This window comes from Anopheles arabiensis, chromosome 2 (assembly GCF_016920715.1).
Source record: "Anopheles arabiensis isolate DONGOLA chromosome 2, AaraD3, whole genome shotgun sequence".
Classification (NCBI taxonomy): Eukaryota; Metazoa; Arthropoda; class Insecta; order Diptera; family Culicidae; genus Anopheles; species Anopheles arabiensis.
In genome coordinates, this window is record NC_053517.1 from 109,283,010 (window position 1) to 109,302,244 (window position 19,235).

The window sequence follows — 19,235 nt, forward strand, 5'->3', positions numbered from 1 at the left end:
AGATATGATCCAAACGCCTAATTGACGAGTGAAAGAGCCTAATCACAGCTTTTATCTAGTTATTCACACATCTCAAAGATTACCTTCATATCTCTTCACACCATCTCAAAGTTTGCACTATAAAAATTGCGCTGATATTTTTTATCAAATTTGTGCAACAAGATGGCGTTTACGTATGTGGGTAGTTTTCTTGTACGAACATAAGTCTTTTCTTAACTATAAGTATGACAATTATCAACCCGGTCTCGTAGAACAGTCGTCAACTCGTACGACTTAACAACATGCCCGTCATGGGTTCGATCCCCAAATAGACCGTGCCGCCATACGTAGGATTGACTATCCTGCTATGGGGGGAAATCAATTAGTCACTGAAAGCCAAAGCCCACTAGTGGTACAGACAGGCCTTGACCGACAACGGTTGTTGAGCCAAAGAAGAAGAAGAAGAAGTATAACAATTGCCTCTGAGGGTTTTGAGTTTATTCAAATACTACCGCTCTAGATCATTCCAATACGTTAAAAGTTGTAGCAAAAATTTACTTAAAAAAACTAACTCTGCTGCATGGCAATTATTCTGACAACAAACCGTCACAGTGGAATTTATGAGACACGTGCACGGTTTGGCATGGTTTAAATTCGTTATCTTTTTTTTGCATTCGTTCGAGAAATTCAGCACATTATAATGTAATTTCGTTTGCCATTTTGTTACAATACATTTAGCTTAAATACCTTTGCAAGTGGCCACTTTCTGTCAGTAAGTTTGGTGTTGGAAGCGTGTTGTGAAGTAAAATCTTTAGTTAGTGAGCTCAAATCATTCCTAACCATGATCATCGATAGTGATAAGACACATGGTATGTAGCATGAAATCCTATTTCCACATCAACCAAGCCTTTTTTAGTCAACTTAAACAACCCCTTCTTCCCCAGCGCTTCTCTGGATCCTTTTAATGTGGCATCATCTAGAGCTGCACCTGTGTGTCGGGCAGTGTGTGGGTGCAGGGTTTTTTATATGCGAACTAGGCACCATCAACATGACCTCCGACGGCGGGGTGAAGCTGCGGAGAGCGATTGAAAAGCAAAAGATAGTACACATTGAGAAGCTCATCGTGGCGGTTAGTGCTTCTGGACCATTTCTGCAAAAAATTACCAATTTCGTAGATATCGTCATATACAACAACTACCGCGATGCTACCTTCTTCGTACCGAACGATAACACTATCAGTGAAATCGACATCATCAGTGCTCGAACCACACGAACGTTCATAGCTGGATCAAACGTTAATCTAGAGAGCTTCAGCATTGAACAGTGTTTGATTGATCGTTTGCCGCCAACTCTTTCCAAGATGACCCGATTGAAAAGTTTTTCAATAAGACGCTGCATGTTGACGGTCCTACGACTGGATATGTTTGTAGAAAACCAGAATCTAAACTATCTGGATTTGTCCTACAATCAAATACGGCAATTGATCCCAATCACCGGGCGACCCGCTAGGATGTTAAGCATAGCAAAACTATATCTCGCTGGCAATGTGCTAGAGCGTCTTGATATGGCTGTATTTGTAGCCATGCCGCTACTATCAGAGCTTTACATTACCGATAATCGAATTGTTACCTTGGATGTGTCAGCACCCATCGCTCTACCAAATCTTTCCGACTTGTACCTCGGATACAACAAGCTCGTATCACTCGATCTAAGAAACTTGACCCTTCCTAAACTCGAAACATTCTCGTTTGGCCCCAACGCTCTCACACAGATGCCGATTCTGCCAAGACTAATGCCTAAATTTAACTACCTATCACTCTTTGCAAACAATCTAACCCAGCTAGACATGAGTTATTTCCGACCGTACTCGAACCTGCAAAAAATATATATAACTTCGAATCAAATCACCACTGTACGAGCTTCCTCTCCTGTGCGATTACCGCTCGTTTATCTCGTATTGAGTAATAACAAAATCACTACGTTCAACATCACCGGATGGGACATGCCTAACATAACAATACTGAGCCTTGATGGTAATCGACTTTCGGCGGTTCCTTCTGTTTTTGACCGCTATCCAAAAGTTGTCCTAGTTATGGATCGTAACCCACTACCGTGCAATGCTTTGTCACCGTTTAAGGATAGACTAAATAATGATCAACTGCAGAAAGAACAGCGACCTTTGTCAATGGCATGCACTACCACATCATCATTTGCAGTTGATGAAACTTTAAAAGCGTGCTGTGATAAATGAAATACGATAAAATTTCCCCAACACTACTTCTCTGTGAATCAGGACAATCTCTGCGAGCCAGTTGTCCCAAAATAATGTCTCGTGGTTTAAAGAGGAAAATAACCTTTATAGGTCTGGATATGCGTTACATAATCGGCGAATGGGAATGAGTTTTCATCTAGACGCTGTGTTAGAGAGACCTACAATATACGGAAAATGACAAGGCCGTCTAAATGTTCCAACAATACGAGAAACCATTCATGTAAGAGGCACTCCAAATACAAGCAGCACAAAAGTCACACAATAAACCCCAAAAACATTTGCAAACCTAACTGCGGCTAACTACATTTCGTCATAATACAAACATAAGCAACATAAGTGATGGCGACCGGGATAACGGACTGGCAGACGAAGGCGCGAGACCGTGAGCGGTTTCGGACACTCCTGAGGCAGGCCAAGACCGCAAAGCGGTTGTAGCGCCGGATAAGTAAGTAAGTAAGTGATGGCGACAAAGCAACGGATGTTTAGTAATATTGAAATAACAGTTACAAAAACGTAGCTAGTGAAAATAATATAGGGATTTCTGGATCACTTTACATTGTGGAAAGCATTATTCACTCCATGCGACACGTTTATTGCTTAGATCATGTGACTGTTACCATACTACACTAAATATTTGATACCAAAGAATAATGTAATTAAAGTGTACGTACAGATGTGACAAAAAGTTTTTGAAAACTCGGATCGTGTGATCAAGTTGACAACAATAGCTCTTTTTTTGAATGAATTAATTGTTTTTTTTCTATATGATCACTTCATGAGCTACAAATTAACTGCACATTATAAAATCATTTGAACAATATCGTCCAGAGTTTGCCGGTATAAATATCCGTCCTAGCCTGTGAAACCTTCAGTGAACAGGCGTGTCATTTACAACACAATTGACAACAATCCAATCATGATCATCGCTCGAGGTAAGACCCACAACAAGTAAATCCTTCTTTTATTTTAATTCCATTGCACCTTTATTTGTCAGTGGTTCTTTCAATGCTGATGATGTGGCTCCAACTTGGGATGCACTTGTGTGAAGGACAGTGTGCTGTTGGCGAGTATTATTGCTCACTACCTATCGTTAATATGACCACCGACGGAGGAGCCAAACTACGGAAGGCATTTGAAGCAGCAAAACAAGTGAGCATCGGGAAGATGATCGTGTCCATCAGTCCTTCGGGACCATTTCTGCAAAGGTTCACTAGCTTTGTAGACTTAGTTTGGTTTGGTAGCTACCGAGAAGCGGCCTTCCAAGTACCGGACGGTAACACCATCAGTGGAATTATCATTGGGTATGCTCCAGGGATGCGTGCTTTTATAGCTGGATCAAACACCCATCTTGAGTCCTTAGACATTTCAAAATGTTCATTAGATCGTGTGCCGCAGACCCTTCCCAAGATGACCAAGTTGAAGTTTCTTTCAATAACCCAATGCAAGATAACAGTACTCCGGTTGGATATGTTGGCAGACAATCAGTATTTGAAAAATCTGGATCTGTCCTACAATCAAATACAGCAACTGCTCCCAGCCACTGGACGACCCGCAAGGATGTTAAGTATTGAAACACTGACACTTAGAGGCAATCTACTACAAAATCTTGATTTGGCTTTATTTGTAGCCATGCCACAATTATTGAATCTCAATTTTTTGAATAATTTGATTGTTAGTTTGGATGTGTCAGCACCCATCGCGCTTCCAAATCTTTCCGGCTTGTACCTCGGATACAACAAGCTCGTATCACTCGACCTAAGAAACTTGACCCTTCCTAAACTCGAAACATTCTCGTTCGGCCCCAACGCTCTCACACGGATGCCGATTCTGCCAAGACCACTGCCTAAACTTAACTACCTATCACTCTCTGCAAACAATCTAACCCAGCTAGACATGACCTATTTCAGACCGTACCCAAACCTGCAAAAAATCTATATAACTTCGAATCAAATCACCACTGTACGAGCTTCCTCTCCTGTACGACTACAGGTCGATTATCTTGAATTGAGTAATAACAAAATCACCACGTTCAACATCACCGGATGGGACATGCCTAACATAACAATGGTGCTCCTTGATGGTAATCAGCTTTCGGTAGTTCCTCCTGTTTTTGACCGCTATCCAAAAGTTTACCTGTTTATGAATCGGAACCCAGTTTTGTGCGACGCTCTGCTGCCTTTTAAGGATAGGCTAAAGAATTATCAACTCCAGAAAGATCTGTGGCCTTTGTCAAAGGCATGTACGACCACATCATCATTTGCAGTTGATGAAACAATGAAGATTTGCTGTGATCAGTGAAATAATATTTGGCGTATAATGCAGCAAATTTTAGTTTGGAAAACAAAGGATAAGCAAGCAAGTAACCATGATGTGCGAAATCTTTCTTATACTGAATGTCGTGCAGGACAATAAAGTATGACAAACATATTCACCGTATTCTGTCGGAAAAGTACACCACTGCGCTATACGCACGTGAGAATGACTCTACAGTTCTACAATGGTTATATCATGCTCACAAGTAGGAGAAAACTCCTCGATTTCCCTCAAATACATTGCGCCATTTCCACTTATCCTATTGTATAGAGCGCTGTGCTAAACGTTCCCCACTTTTTGGTATTTTGGTAACGCAATTTCCATTTTGTCCCATGCAGATGGTACCTTCATCAGGCCCGAGTATGCCCAAACATGCCCAAAACATACTGCAACATGCTCATGTTTTGAATCAAAGTACACGATTGATCTTTATTGACATTATAACAAACAACGACTGTATTGCCATTCCATTGCTAATGTCTGCTACGTACGCTTTTGACACATCGGTTAAATTCAATTCAACGTTTTGTCACATCGGTTAAACACATGATTGTTGGTATGATTTTCTATACTTTATGTCTGCCTAATCGATTTATAAGCTATACGTTAACTTCTCGTTATAAAATCATTTGGAAAAGATCGTCCAGAGTTTGCTGGTATAAATATCCACTCAAACATGCATAACGTTCATTGAAAAGTCGTGACGCCTACGTAACATTGACAACAAACCATGATCACCGCTCGCGGTAAGACCCAAATCGAATACATCGTTTATGTGTTTAACAATACGATCATTTCTTCGTCAGTGATCTGCTGGATCGTGTTAACGTGGCACCTACTCGGGATGCACTTGTGTGACGAACTGTGTGTTGGCGGCGTTAGGTTTGATGGTTGTTCCATCCCTATCGTTAATATGACCACGGACGGAGGAGCCAAACTACGGAAGGCATTTGAAGTAGCAAAGGAAGTGACCATCGGGAAGATGATCGTGTCCATCAGTCCTTCGGGTCCGTTTCTGCAAAGGTTCGCTAGCTTTGTAGACTTAGTGATATATGATATCTACCGTGAAGCTACCTTCTATGTACCGGACGGTAACACCATCGGTGGAATTACCATTTGGAATGCTCCAGACATGCGAGCTTTTATAGCTGGATCAAACACATATCTTGAGTCCTTGGACATTTCACAATGTTCATTGGATCGATTACCTCAAACTCTTCCTTTGATGACCCGATTGCAAAGGGTTTCTTTAACATGGTGCAAGTTAACGGTACTCCGACTGGATATGTTGACAGAGAATCAGAATCTGAAAATCCTGAATCTGTCCTACAATCAAATAGAACTATTGATTCCAGTCTCCCGGCGACCCGCGAGGATGCTTAGTATTGAAAGACTGTTCCTTGCAGGTAATCTACTAGAGCGTCTTGATATGGCTTTATTCGTAGCCATGCCACTACTATCAGAGCTTTACATTACCGTTAATCGTATTGTTACCTTGGATGTGTCAGCACCCATCGTTCTGCCAAATTTTTCCGGCTTGTACCTCGGATACAACAAGCTCGTATCACTCGACCTAAGAAACTTGACCCTTCCTAAACTCGAAACATTCTCGTTCGGCCCCAACGCTCTCACACGGATGCCGATCCTGCCAAGACTAATGCCAAAATTTAACTACCTATCACTCTCCGCAAACAATCTGACCCAGCTAGACATGAGTTATTTCCGACCGTATCCGAACCTGCAAAAAATCTATATAACTTCGAATCAAATCACCACTGTGCGAGCTTCCTCTCCTGTGCGATTACCGCTCGTTCATCTCGTATTGAGTAATAACAAAATCACCACGTTCAACATCACCGGATGGGACATGCCTAACATAACAATGGTGCTCCTTGATGGTAATCAGCTTTCGGTGGTTCCTCCTGTTTTTGACCGCTATCCAAAAGTTAATCTATATATGGATCGTAACCCACTCTCATGCGACGCACTGGTGCCGTTTAAGGATCGGCTAAAGAATGAGCAACTCCAGAAGGAACAGAAGTATTCGTATTCAAAATGTACTACGACATCATCGATACAGGTGGATGAAACAAAAAAGGTTTGCTGTGACAAGTGAAGTTTAATGATCATACTACCCTGCTAGTGATCAGCACATCAACAAGCATTAAGCACTAGCAGTAAAAAAAGAGCAAGAAGCAATAAATGGTATATAATACGAAAATTAGGCACAAATTTGGTGACAATAGGAGACAGTTTAATAATCATATTAATACACAATTGGACACGGATGATTCTGGTTTGGCTACTATAAATTCCTGCAACAAGTGCTAAGCAAGTGCTTTCACAGTTTATAAGTGATACATTATTAATGGCTTTCAGTTTTAGTAAGGCCTTGGCAGTGTGAATTTTTCTTAACAGTTTATAGTACAAATATACGTTTCATTTTTTAGTGCTCCTTTGGATTCTGCTAACGTGGCACCAGCTGGAAACACATCTATGCTTCGCGCAGTGTACCAGCGAAACCATTTCAACTTGTTACGTCGGTATCGCAAATATGACCTTGGATGGAGAGTCTAGATTAAGGAACGCTTTTAGGACGAGGAGGCAAGTGAGTGTCAACAAGATGATCGTGCGTAACAGTGCTTCGGGACCTTTCTTGCATAGATTCAACAACTTACTAGATTCGGTTGTGTATCATAACTATCGGGAAGCCATCTTCCATTTACCGAACGGTAGCACCATAACCGAAATCACTGTTTGGCGTGCTCCAGCCATGCGTGCGTTTGTAGCTGGATCAAACGCCCACCTGAAAGTCCTGACCATCGAACACTGTTCGTTAGCTCGTATACCGATCACATTACCCCAGTTGACCACACTGAAAAGTATTTCTATAAGAGGATGCAAGTTGACATCGTTTCAATTGGATATGGTGTTAGCAAACCGGATGCTGACAACCTTGAATATGTGCTGTAATGAAATACGCCAACTCGTACGCGAATCTCCCCAGCCACATTCCCTCAAAATACTACCGAACCTGGAATACTTCGTACTGCATCAAAACAAGCTGACACAGTTGGATTTGAGCTATTTCGAATCATATCCAAATCTTACAAACATTGACATTTCGAACAATCAAATCACAACAGTACGCACCTTGGCTCCTGTCCGTCTGTCTGTTGTGCATCTGAATTTAATGCGAAACCAGATCACTACGTTCAACATCACCGGCTGCAATATGCCAAACATAACTTCATTGCTCCTCACTGGAAATCCACTGACGGTTGTTCCTCCGGTCTTTGAAAACTATCCAAATATGCACCTGACAATGAGTTGGCATCCGCTTATATGCGAAACATTGCTACCCTTGAAAGTGGAGATCCTAAGCTCAAAACTTAAGGTGCAGGCGGTCAGTTCTGCCCAATGTACTTCCTTACATTTTTTTCTATCCTTGAAAATAATGCAGGAATGTTGTGGCCAATCTCTTTGATGTTTAAGATACTCCAAACAATGTTAAACAGTGTGTAAAAGTAATAAACTGTAAAAGATTATCTTTATGTTTACGGCAATAGTGCTGTTGCATGGAACGGTGCCAATTAAATATTGGTAACGTTCTTCTTCAAGTAACAACATTACTAACTGTTATAATGAACTAAGTTGATCAAAAGAAATCAATAAACCGGTCGAAAATTCGTACGGATTTAGTAACTGGGTCCTACTATAGGTATTTATCGGTGCAGTTACTTCAATAGTTCAATAGCATACATATGGTTTATTTTACTTCTGTTATAAAGCAGTTTGATTTGTTTGGATATAATTTAATTTGGATAATTACTTAATAGTTTACACACAAGAAAACGTACCTAGTTTGTTCGTACAGAAAAGCAATAAAATCAACAATGAGGATCGTTCATGGTATGATCTGAAAAACTAGGATCCTGAATACCTTCCTGACGCTATTGCTTTTGCTGGATCCTGTGGCTATGTCACGAACAGCAACAACTGTTGCTGTGGGCAATTTGGCAGAGCTCCGAATAGATATGTTGGTAAAAAATCAAAATATTATACATTATTGCATTATTGGGTGGGTACGTGATAAACGTGACCGTGTTGTTTGTTTTATTTTCATTCATATTTTTATTTTTTCACAAACAACGACCAGACTATATGATAATTTGCAAAGTGTGCATTACCGGCCTCATTATAAAACAATTTAATATGGCTACTCAGTTATTGATGGTATAAAAGCCTGAGCCAGCCATTGTAAACCCTCACAAAAACTAAGCAAGTAAATCTAAAGTTGTGCAGATCGATCATACGACATTTACTCCCAACCATGATCACCACTCGCGGTAAGACACGAAACAATTAATCCTTTATGTGTTTGCATTTCCCATAATGCAATCCCATAATGCATTTCTTCGTCAGTGATCTTCTGGATCGTGCTAACGTGGCTCAAACTTGGGATGCAGTTGTGCTACGGACAGTGTGTTGGCAGCATATTCTATGGTACTTGTTCCATCCCTATCGTAAATATGACTACAGACGGAGGTACCAGGCTACGGAAGGCATTTGAAGCAGCTCAACAAGTGCGCATTCAGAAGATGATCGTGTCCATCAATCCTTCGGGACCGTTTCTGCAAAGGTTCACCAGCTTTGTAGATAGCGTATCATATTTAAACTACCGAGAAGCCACCTTTCAAGTACCGGACGGTAACACTATCAGTGTATTTACCATTTGGTCTGCTCCAGAGACGCGTGCTTTTATAGCTGGATCGAATACGCACATTGAGTCCTTGGAAATTTCGCAATGTTCATTGGATCGTGTGCCACAGACCCTTCCCAAAATGACCAAGTTAAAAATACTTTCCATAAGACAATGTAAGTTAACGGTACTCCGACTGAATATGCTGGCAGACAATCAGATCCTTAAAACCCTGGATCTATCCTATAATCAAATACGACAACTGCTTCCAATCACCGAAAGGCCCGCGAGGATGTTAAGTATTGAAACACTGGCACTTACAGGCAATCTACTACAACATCTTGATATGACTGATTTCAAATTCATGCCTCAATTATTGAAACTTCATGTTGGGGGAAATTTGATTGTTAGTTTAAATGCATTGTTACCCATCACAATGGAAAATCTTATCGAATTTTCGCTGGAAACTAACAAAATTACAGCACTTGATCTAAGAAATTTAACACTGCCCAAACTTGAATTCCTCGGTTTGTCTGGAAACACTCTTACACGGTTGCCATTCCTTCCTAGATCACTACCTAAATTGAACTCCTTATCACTAATGTCCAACAATCTAACCCAGTTGGATTTGAGCTATTTCCGACCATATCCAAATCTGAACAAAATTGATATTTCGTACAATCAAATCACCTCCGTACGCACCTCCTCCCCCGTACGGCTATCTGTTACCACCCTTGATTTACGTTATAACCAGATCACCACATTCAACCTGACTGGATGCGATACGCCTAACATAACCTTGCTGCTTCTCGGTCAAAATCGCCTTACGGTATTTCCTCCTGTTTATGAAAAGTATCCAAACATTCGCCTTTCAATTGACTGGAATTTGCTTTTTTGCGACACTTTGCTGTATTATAAGGAAAAAATTCAAAAATACGACCTTATGGTAGAACCCGAACCTGATTCACCTACCTGTGGTAAAACATACTCTTTGCAAGTAAAACAAATACAGGAATGTTGTGCCAAGTGATACACGATAATGCTGTTATCGAGGCTTCTGTTCTATCGACATGTTACAAACGGGCAATAAAATGTTATCTTTCATGCAAATTAAATTAAACATTTTTAAGATTTTAGCTACTGTTCACTTTATAAGAACTAAGAATACATTATTTTGTGATGCATTGTAGCTTTCTTAGGGACACGCTTTAATTTATAGACGTTTCATAAGTCCGATTCATTTTTCAAGTAGTTGTGCGCTGAAGCGCTTATCAGTTAATGAAACAGTGGATGTTTGCCGTGGTACAAATGAATTACTGAATCAAAACAGACGTATGAACTCATTAATTAATTTGGTAAAGCATGTTTTTCTCAGCAGTCAGTATCATTCAAAATATGCCAACACTTTCTTTTGATAGGAAAATGGTTTGCACAGTAATCAAAGGTTTATATTAATTTGATTGTTCATTTAGTAGTGAGAACATCAATGACCATGCCAACGTTGGAAGAATTTAAATTGGAAAAACAAACCAAATTGCTACACTTGGCTTAAGAAACCTGAATCTTTCCAATTGCGAATGGCTTTTTGTGAGTCTAAATGCCATTAATCGGATGCCAACGATCCCAAGATCACTACATACATTCAGCATCGTATCATTCGTTTTAAACAATACACATTCGAGACTTGGAATTGAATTTGTGGTATTCTCTAAAATATCCAAATCTGAACAACATTGATATTCCGTACAATCAAATCACCGTACGCACACCTCGTCCACTTTGGATGTTTGTCTGTTGTCAGTTTATGTTTCAGGTTCGCCTTTCAATTACCTGGGATTTGTTTTTTCGGGACAGTTTCCTACTGTTTAAGAAGAAAATATAACCATATAAACTTGTGATAGAATCGACATAGCATTTCAACGCATCATAATATATAGTGTTTCATTTCCGAAACGAACAATAATCTTTCCAGGTATATCAAAAAGAGCAAACATTTAACGTTTTGAACTGGAACTGCAATATTAATTACAGGGTTACATGTTGTTAAAAGAAAAATAAAAAGGTTTAATAAATAAACAGGCTTTGTGCAAAAGTCTAGAATCGGTTTATGATAAAACAACGACCATATAACTCTCACATTTCAAACAACCTCAACCGAATTCATCAACGTTAGGTTGTTTAAGAGGTTTTAGCGACCATACTTCAGAACAGCATTACGTAAAAAGACTCCAGTTAGCTTTAAATAGTTTCAAAGTTGCCACACAATACCATAACTAAATAACATAAAATATAAATGTAATCTTTCTTCTCCTGGTTTTCATATTGCTGTGGTGATTTTTAGAACAATTTGTTTTTGTTTTCTTCTACAATGAAAACAAAATGCGGTGTAAATTGCACACATTATAATGCAATTTCTATAGCATTTCATTTCCCTGGAATTAATACCTGTGCCAGAGAAAACAACCTTCATAAGTCGTTAAACAACAACGTGTTTCGAGAGTTGTCATTTCCACACTCAAAAAATACTCCCAACGATGATCGGTGTTCGTGGTAAGTCCTGTAAAGTGAGCTTCATTAATTCCTGCCTAATTTTGTGTCCAATTCAAATACACATTTGTGTCAGTGCTTCTTTGGTTCCTTTTTACGTGGCATCAACTAGAAACGCACGTGTGTAGCGGACAGTGCATAAGTCGCACATTGTCTTCATGCGTCTTGGGTATCGTCAACATGACCTCAGATGGAGGTGTTCTGTTAAAGAAAACAATGGAAAAAGAAACCTTCGTTCAGATTCAGAAACTAATCGTAAGTAGCATTGCTTCTGGTTCATTTCTTCAAAGGATTGCCAGCTTCGTGGATTTAGTTGTGTACGTTCATTACCGAGAACCCACCTTCATAATTGCGGACGGGAACACTATCAGTGGAATTATCATTGGGTATGCTCCAGGGATGCGTGCTTTTATAGCTATCAAACAAACACCCATCATATAGGATCAAACACCCATCTTGAGTCGTTGGAAATTTCACAATGTGCATTGGATCGTGTGCCGCAGACCCTTCCCAAGATAACCAAGTTGAATAGTCTTTCTATAAGACAATGCAAGATAACGGCACTCCGACTGGATCTGTTGACAGACAATCAGAATCTTAAAATCCTGGATCTATCCCACAATCAAATACGGCAACTGCTTCCAGTAACTGGACGACCCGCGAGGATGTTAAGCATTGAAAAGCTAATGCTCTCCGGCAACCCTCTGAGTCGTTTTGACATGACTGTACTTGCATCCATGTCGCGGCTGACATCACTCTATCTGCTAGAAACTCAAATTATTCATTTCGAGGTGTCAACAAGAATTACCTTCCAAAACTTTAACACCTTTTACTTCGAAAAAAACCAAGTCACATTAATCAATCTGAGAAACTTGACAATTCCCAATTTCGAAAGTCTTGCGCTTGGATCAAACATAATCAATAAGTTGCCATCTATGCCGGAAAGATTACCGAAGTTAAACTATTTTGCACTGCACCGTACCATGCTGACCCAGTTGGACTTGAGCTATTTTAGACCGTATCAAAATCTAACAATGATTTACTTTTATAAAAATCAAATCACCTCTGTGAGTGCTTCGTCCCCTGTACAGCTGCCAGTAGTTCGGTTATCATTAAACGGTAACAAAATCACCACCTTCGACATCTCGGGATGTGACATGCCCAACATATACATGTTGGACCTTACAGACAACCGACTTACCGTGATTCCTCCTGTTTATGACAAATATCCACAAATTCAATTAACAATGAATGGCAATCCCGTTCTTCCGTGCGATACTCTGCTTCCTTATAAAGATCAGCTTGAGAAAAGCTTGTTTCAAAAAGATCAAATAGATGAAAGAATGGCGTGTTCTACGACGTCTTCGCTTATTGTAGGTAAATACAGAAAAATATGCTGTGAAGGTTAACACGCTACAATATTGTTGCCAATTTTAAAATAGAAAAGCTGTCTGCAAAATTGAATCATTGACTATTATTACAAGAAAACAATTGCCCTAAATCGGACTAGTATGTAGCGGTGGGATAGATCATCTTAATTGAAGAATATTTGACAGCGTAGTTAAATATTTTTGTTCGGAATACACAGGGTTCCTCCATGGTGCTGATAATGTTTGCACACTTTTTCAACTAATTGTGAGGAGATTTCAAGCTCTAGCCGATGTATCAAGCCACACGAATGTACTACTTTATATTACAAACATTACAAAAATAAACCCAAATGTATCAGATGACCTATGAAACCCTGCAATCATTAGGCATGAGTTTGACATTTGGACCAAGGCACCTCCGACTCGGCTAGAGTGTAAATTATGCCTTGTTAAGCAAGTAGGCATTTAAACACATTAATACATCCCAGTATTCATTACATTTCAATTACCAATTCACTTTTTTCCAATGTGCCCTTCTAGTTCCGGTAACATCAAATGAATTTATTAACCAATTGTGGTCTAGAATATCCAAATTGGAACATTATTTCTCTGTTTAAAACCTCCTAATATTCAAAATTAAAACACAATTTGTCGGCAACAACTGCAGTGCTGTCCATCCCTAAATTATACGATCGTTTCATCGGACTCGACAGTTTTGATCAGTGTGCTACGGTTGGAGGACCTGTCCTCTCCATCTACAAAATGACTGCTGTGTACTGTAAGATATAAAGCTTTCCGTAGCATATTGTTCGCTAACAGTAACGGTTGTAACCTATTGCACATCCTCAGCAGCAGTATTACTTCTGTGCATGCTGCTTAGCCTGGTTGGTCTACCTTCCTGCTCAGCCCAATGCTTAGAAGGCAGTATGTATTTTTGTAACATCGGAGTTATCAACATGACCTCGGACGGAGGAGCTAAGATACGTAAGGCCATCGACACCCTGCAAGACAGCTTTTATGTAGCATTTAGCATTGAAAAGTTGATCGTCAGTAGCAGTGCTTCGGGTCCGTTCCTGCAACGAATTGCCACGCTAACTGAGCAGATTTCGTACATGGCCTATAAGGATCCCGTGTTCCAACTGCCGGCAGACAACACTCTCACCGAAATTGAAATCGTCAATGCCGTAATGCTTCGGTCGTTAGTAGCTGGCACGAACCGTCATCTGACGCGACTATACGTGGAGAACTGTCTTCTCGATCGTATACCACCGACACTCTCCAATATGATCGAGTTGGAGGAGCTGCTTATCATGCAGTGTGCATTGACAGCGCTGCGTCTAGACGTGCTGGTGAACAATCCTAAACTCACCACCATCGATCTGACGCGTAATCGAATTCGTCAACTGTTTCCGATCACCACGCCACCGAAAAACAAACTGTCTGTAACGTTCCTCAGCTTGGCTGCGAATCAGCTGGAACGCCTAGACATGTCCATGTTTGCCTTCATGCCGGACCTGGAACGGTTCGATGTGCGAGGTAATCGGATCGTCCGCTTTGAGGCTACGTCACCAGTAACCTATGGTTCGCTTATCCGACTACTCGTCACTTCTAACAATATCACGCAGTTCGATACGCGCAATCTTACTCTTTCGGAACTGCGCTCAATATACTTGGACGATAACGCACTCACCGAGCTTCCCACACATTGGGGCAAGCTACCAAAACTAATCTACCTTGGGTTTGATCGAAACTATCTGAAACGGGTCGATATGAGCTTTTTTGGAAAGTTCCCAACATTGACTGCAATCTTTATCTGCGAAAACAACGTCGAATCGATCCGCACCTCCACTCCGATCACGATGCCAGAGCTAGATATCATGCTGTTCGAAAGCAATCAGATTGTGTCAGTGAATTTTACTGGCTGTAATTTCCCTAAGATGAACCTCATTTCGTTCATGAACAACCGTCTCACCACGATTCCACCACTGTTTCAACGTTTTCCCGAATCGCGACTGACAATGGAAGGCAATCCGATTAAATGTTCCAGCATGACGGCATTAAAGAGCAGAATCGTCGATTTTCGGCTTCGCGTGACCACCGGCAGTACGCAGTCCGACTGTCCTACAACTTCGTCGATCGTACTCGATCAAGATCAGCTAGCTTGCTGTGACGCTTGATAGTTCGTTCCGACACGTGAATCTATAGTGTATTCGCAAATTCAAAAAGCTTCAGAATAAAATATGCATGCAAATCTATCATCAGTTTTTAATATTTTAAATCACATCTCAAGAACATATATTCCCCATCACAAATCCATCTTTTTAGGCTATGTGACTTCCACGATCTAATGCAATAAAAAGATCTACACAAATTAAAGCATTAAAAGTGCGTCACAGTTGTGTCGTGATCAAATTAGAACATTGTTACCGTGTTTGGAATTGCCTACAATTCAAAATTACAACCCAAATTTCCAACAATAACTGCAGTGCTATCCATCCCCAAATTATACGATCGTTTCATCGGACTCGACAGTTTTGATCAGTGTGCTACGGTTGGAGGACCTGTCCTCTCCATCTACAAAATGACTGCTGTGTACTGTAAGATATAAAGCTTTCCGTAGCATATTGTTCGCTAACGATAACGGTTGTAACCTATTGCACATCCTCAGCAGCAGTATTACTTCTGTGCATGCTGCTTAGCCTGGTTGGTCTACCTTCCTGCTCAGCCCAATGCTTAGAAGGCAGTATGTATTTTTGTAACATCGGAGTTATCAACATGACCTCGGACGGAGGAGCTAAGATACGTAAAGCCATCGACACCGTGCAAGACAGCTTGTATGTAGCATTTAGCATTGAAAAGTTGATCGTCAGTAGCAGTGCTTCGGGTCCGTTCCTGCAACGAATTGCCACGTTGACTGAGAGAATTTCGTACATGGCCTATAAGGATCCCGTGTTCCAAGTGCCGCCAGACAACACACTCATCGAAATTGAAATCGTCAACGCCAAAATGCTACGTTCGTTAGTAGCTGGCACGAACCGTCATCTGACGCGACTATACGTGGAGAACTGTCTTCTCGATCGTATACCACCGACACTGTCCAATATGATCGAGCTCGAAGATCTGCTCATCGTACAGTGTGCATTGACAGCGCTGCGCCTAGACGTACTGGTGAACAATCCCAAACTCACTACCATCGATCTGACGCGTAATCGAATTCGTCAACTGTTTCCGATCACCACGCCACCGAAAACCAAGCTATCTGTAACATCCCTGAGCTTGGTTGCGAATCAGCTGGAACATCTCGATATGTCCATGTTTGCCTTCATGCCAAAACTGGAACTGTTCGATGTGCGAGGTAATCGGATCGTCCGCCTTGAGGCTACGGCACCAGTAACCTATGGTTCGCTCATCCAAATACTTCTGTCTTCCAACAATATTACGCAGTTCGATACGCGCAATCTTACTCTTCCGGTATTACGTTCGCTGTACATCGACGATAACGCACTCACCGAGCTTCCCACACATTGGGGCAAGCTACCAAATCTCGTTTACCTCGGGTTTGATCGAAACTATCTGAAACGAATCGATATGAGTTTCTTTGGAAAGTTCCCAACATTAAATGCAATCTTTATCTGCGAAAACAACGTTGAAACGATCCGAACCTCCACTCCGATCACGATGCCAGAGCTAGATATCATGCTGTTCGAAAGCAACCAGATTGTGTCAGTGAATTTTACTGGCTGTAATTTCCCTAAGATGAACATTATTTCATTGATGAACAACCGTCTCACCACGATTCCACCACTGTTTCAACGTTTTCCCGAATCGCGACTGACAATGGAAGGCAATCCGATTAAATGTTCCAGCATGACGGCGTTAAAGAGCAGAATCACTGATTTTCAACTACGCGTAACCACCGGCAGTACGCAGTCCGACTGTCCCACAACTTCATCGATCGTACTGGATCAAGGTCGGCTAGCTTGCTGTGACGCTTAATCGCTTGTGCCTACTTTGGAGATTTGACACTAACGATAACCTATCATGTATTTGCACATTAAAAAAAGCTTCACAATAAAATATACATGCAAATATATCATTAGTTTTTAATATTTTAAACCACATCTCAAGAACATATATTCCCCATCGCAAACCTATTTTGTTAGACTGTGTTAGTTCCACGATGCAATGCGATAAAATATATCTAAACACATTAACGTACTAAAAGCGTATCATAGCAAATGCATTCTACGAACATTCAAATTAGAACATTATTACCCTATTAAGAATAATGGAATTTTCTGGATACTTTATTCAACTGCAATTCAAAATTAAAACACAATTTGCAAGAAAAAACTTGCAATACTGCCAATCATTAAATTGTACGATCGTTTCAACGTACTCGACAGTTTTAAACAGTGTGATGTGGTTGAAGGATCTACTCATTTGTAGAATGGCTGGTTTGTATTGTTGGATAGAAAACATTCTGCAAATTGTTATCCATTAACAGTAACGGTTCATCCTCAGCTGCAGTATTGCTTCTGTGCATTCTCCTTAGCCTGGTTGGTCTACCTTCCTGCTCAGCCCAATGCTTAGAAGGCAATCTGTTTTCTTGTAACATTGGAGTTATCAACATGACCTCGGACGGAGGAGCCAGAATACGTAAAACTATCGATATCGAACAAAATAGGTATTATTTAGCATTAAGCATTGAAAAGCTGATCGTCAGTAGCAGTGCTTCTGGTCCGTTCTTGCAACGAATTGCCACGCTAACTGAGCAGATTTCGTACATGGCCTATAAGGATCCCGTGTTCCAAGTGCCGGCAGATAACACACTCACCGAAATCGAAATTGTTAATGGCGTAATGCTTCGGTCATTAGTAGCTGGCACCAACCGTCATTTGACGCGACTATACGTGGAGAACTGTCTTCTCGATCGTATACCACCGACACTGTCCAATATGATCGAGTTGGAGGGGCTGCTTATCAAGCAGTGTGCATTGACAGCGCTGCGTCTAGACGTGCTGGTGAACAATCCCAAACTGACTGCCATCGATCTGACGCGTAATCGCATTCGTCAACTGTTTCCGATCACCACGCCACCGAAAACCAAGCTGCCCGTAACGTTCCTCAGCTTGGCTGAGAATCAGCTGGACCGTCTGGATATGTCCATGTTTGCCTTCATGCCGGACCTGGAACGGTTCAACGTGGAAGGTAATCGGATCGTCCGCTTTGAGTCTACGGCACCAGTAACCTATGGTTCGCTTATCCGACTACTCGTTTCTTCCAACAACATCACGCAGTTCGATACGCGCAATCTTACTCTTTCGGAACTGCGCTCGCTGTACATCAACGATAACGCACTCACAGAACTACCCACACATTGGGGCAAGTTACCAAACCTTATTTACATCGGATTTGATCGAAACAATTTGAAACGGATTGATATGAGCTTTTTTGCAAAGTTTCCAACGTTAATTTCAATCACTATCAACGAAAACAACGTCGAATCGATCCGCACCTCCACACCGATCACGATGCCAGAACTGGAACATTTGATGTTTAATGGCAATCAGATTGTGTCGGTGAATTTTACTGGCTGTAATTTCCCCAACATGTACCTTTTTTCGTTCATGAACAACCGTCTCACAACAATTCCGCCACTGTTCCAACGTTTTCCTGATTCGCGACTGGCAATGGATGGCAATCCGATCAAGTGTTCCAGCATGACGGTGTTTAAGAACAAAATCACTGACTATAGGCTCCACGTGACGACTGGCAGTACGCAGTCCGACTGTCTCACAACTTCGTCGATCGCACTCGATCAAGATCAGCTAGCTTGCTGTGACGCTTGATCGGTCGTCCCGAATCTTGAAGCTGTATACTAACGGTAAACGAACGTATTTTCGCTAATTCAAAAAGCTTTAGAATAAAATATGTCTGCAAATCTACGACAATCTACAATATTTTCATTAAAACAAAATCCAACATGTAGCGCGTGTCAAACCCATTTTGTTAGGTTGCATTATTTTCAAACAAAAAGGGTAATGGCATC

The 19,235-nt window shown here is 41.0% G+C and overlaps 3 protein-coding genes across 7 annotated transcripts in view; all 3 read left to right on the forward strand.

Annotated features, from left to right (window-relative positions):
- LOC120900725 (protein melted) overlaps positions 1-19,235 on the forward strand; it is a 32,845-nt gene that overhangs the window by 3,746 nt on the left and 9,864 nt on the right. The gene's annotated exons all lie outside the window — the stretch shown is intronic.
- LOC120895130 (protein lap1-like) lies at positions 14,140-15,360 on the forward strand. Its single transcript, XM_040298178.1, has one exon. The coding sequence runs from the start codon at positions 14,140-14,142 to the stop codon at positions 15,358-15,360; it is 1,221 nt and encodes a 406-aa protein (XP_040154112.1).
- Positions 15,959-19,035, forward strand: LOC120895131 (protein artichoke-like). The gene is made up of 2 exons (XM_040298195.1): positions 15,959-16,905; positions 17,871-19,035. The coding sequence occupies exons 1-2, from the start codon at positions 15,959-15,961 to the stop codon at positions 19,033-19,035; spliced, it is 2,112 nt and encodes a 703-aa protein (XP_040154129.1).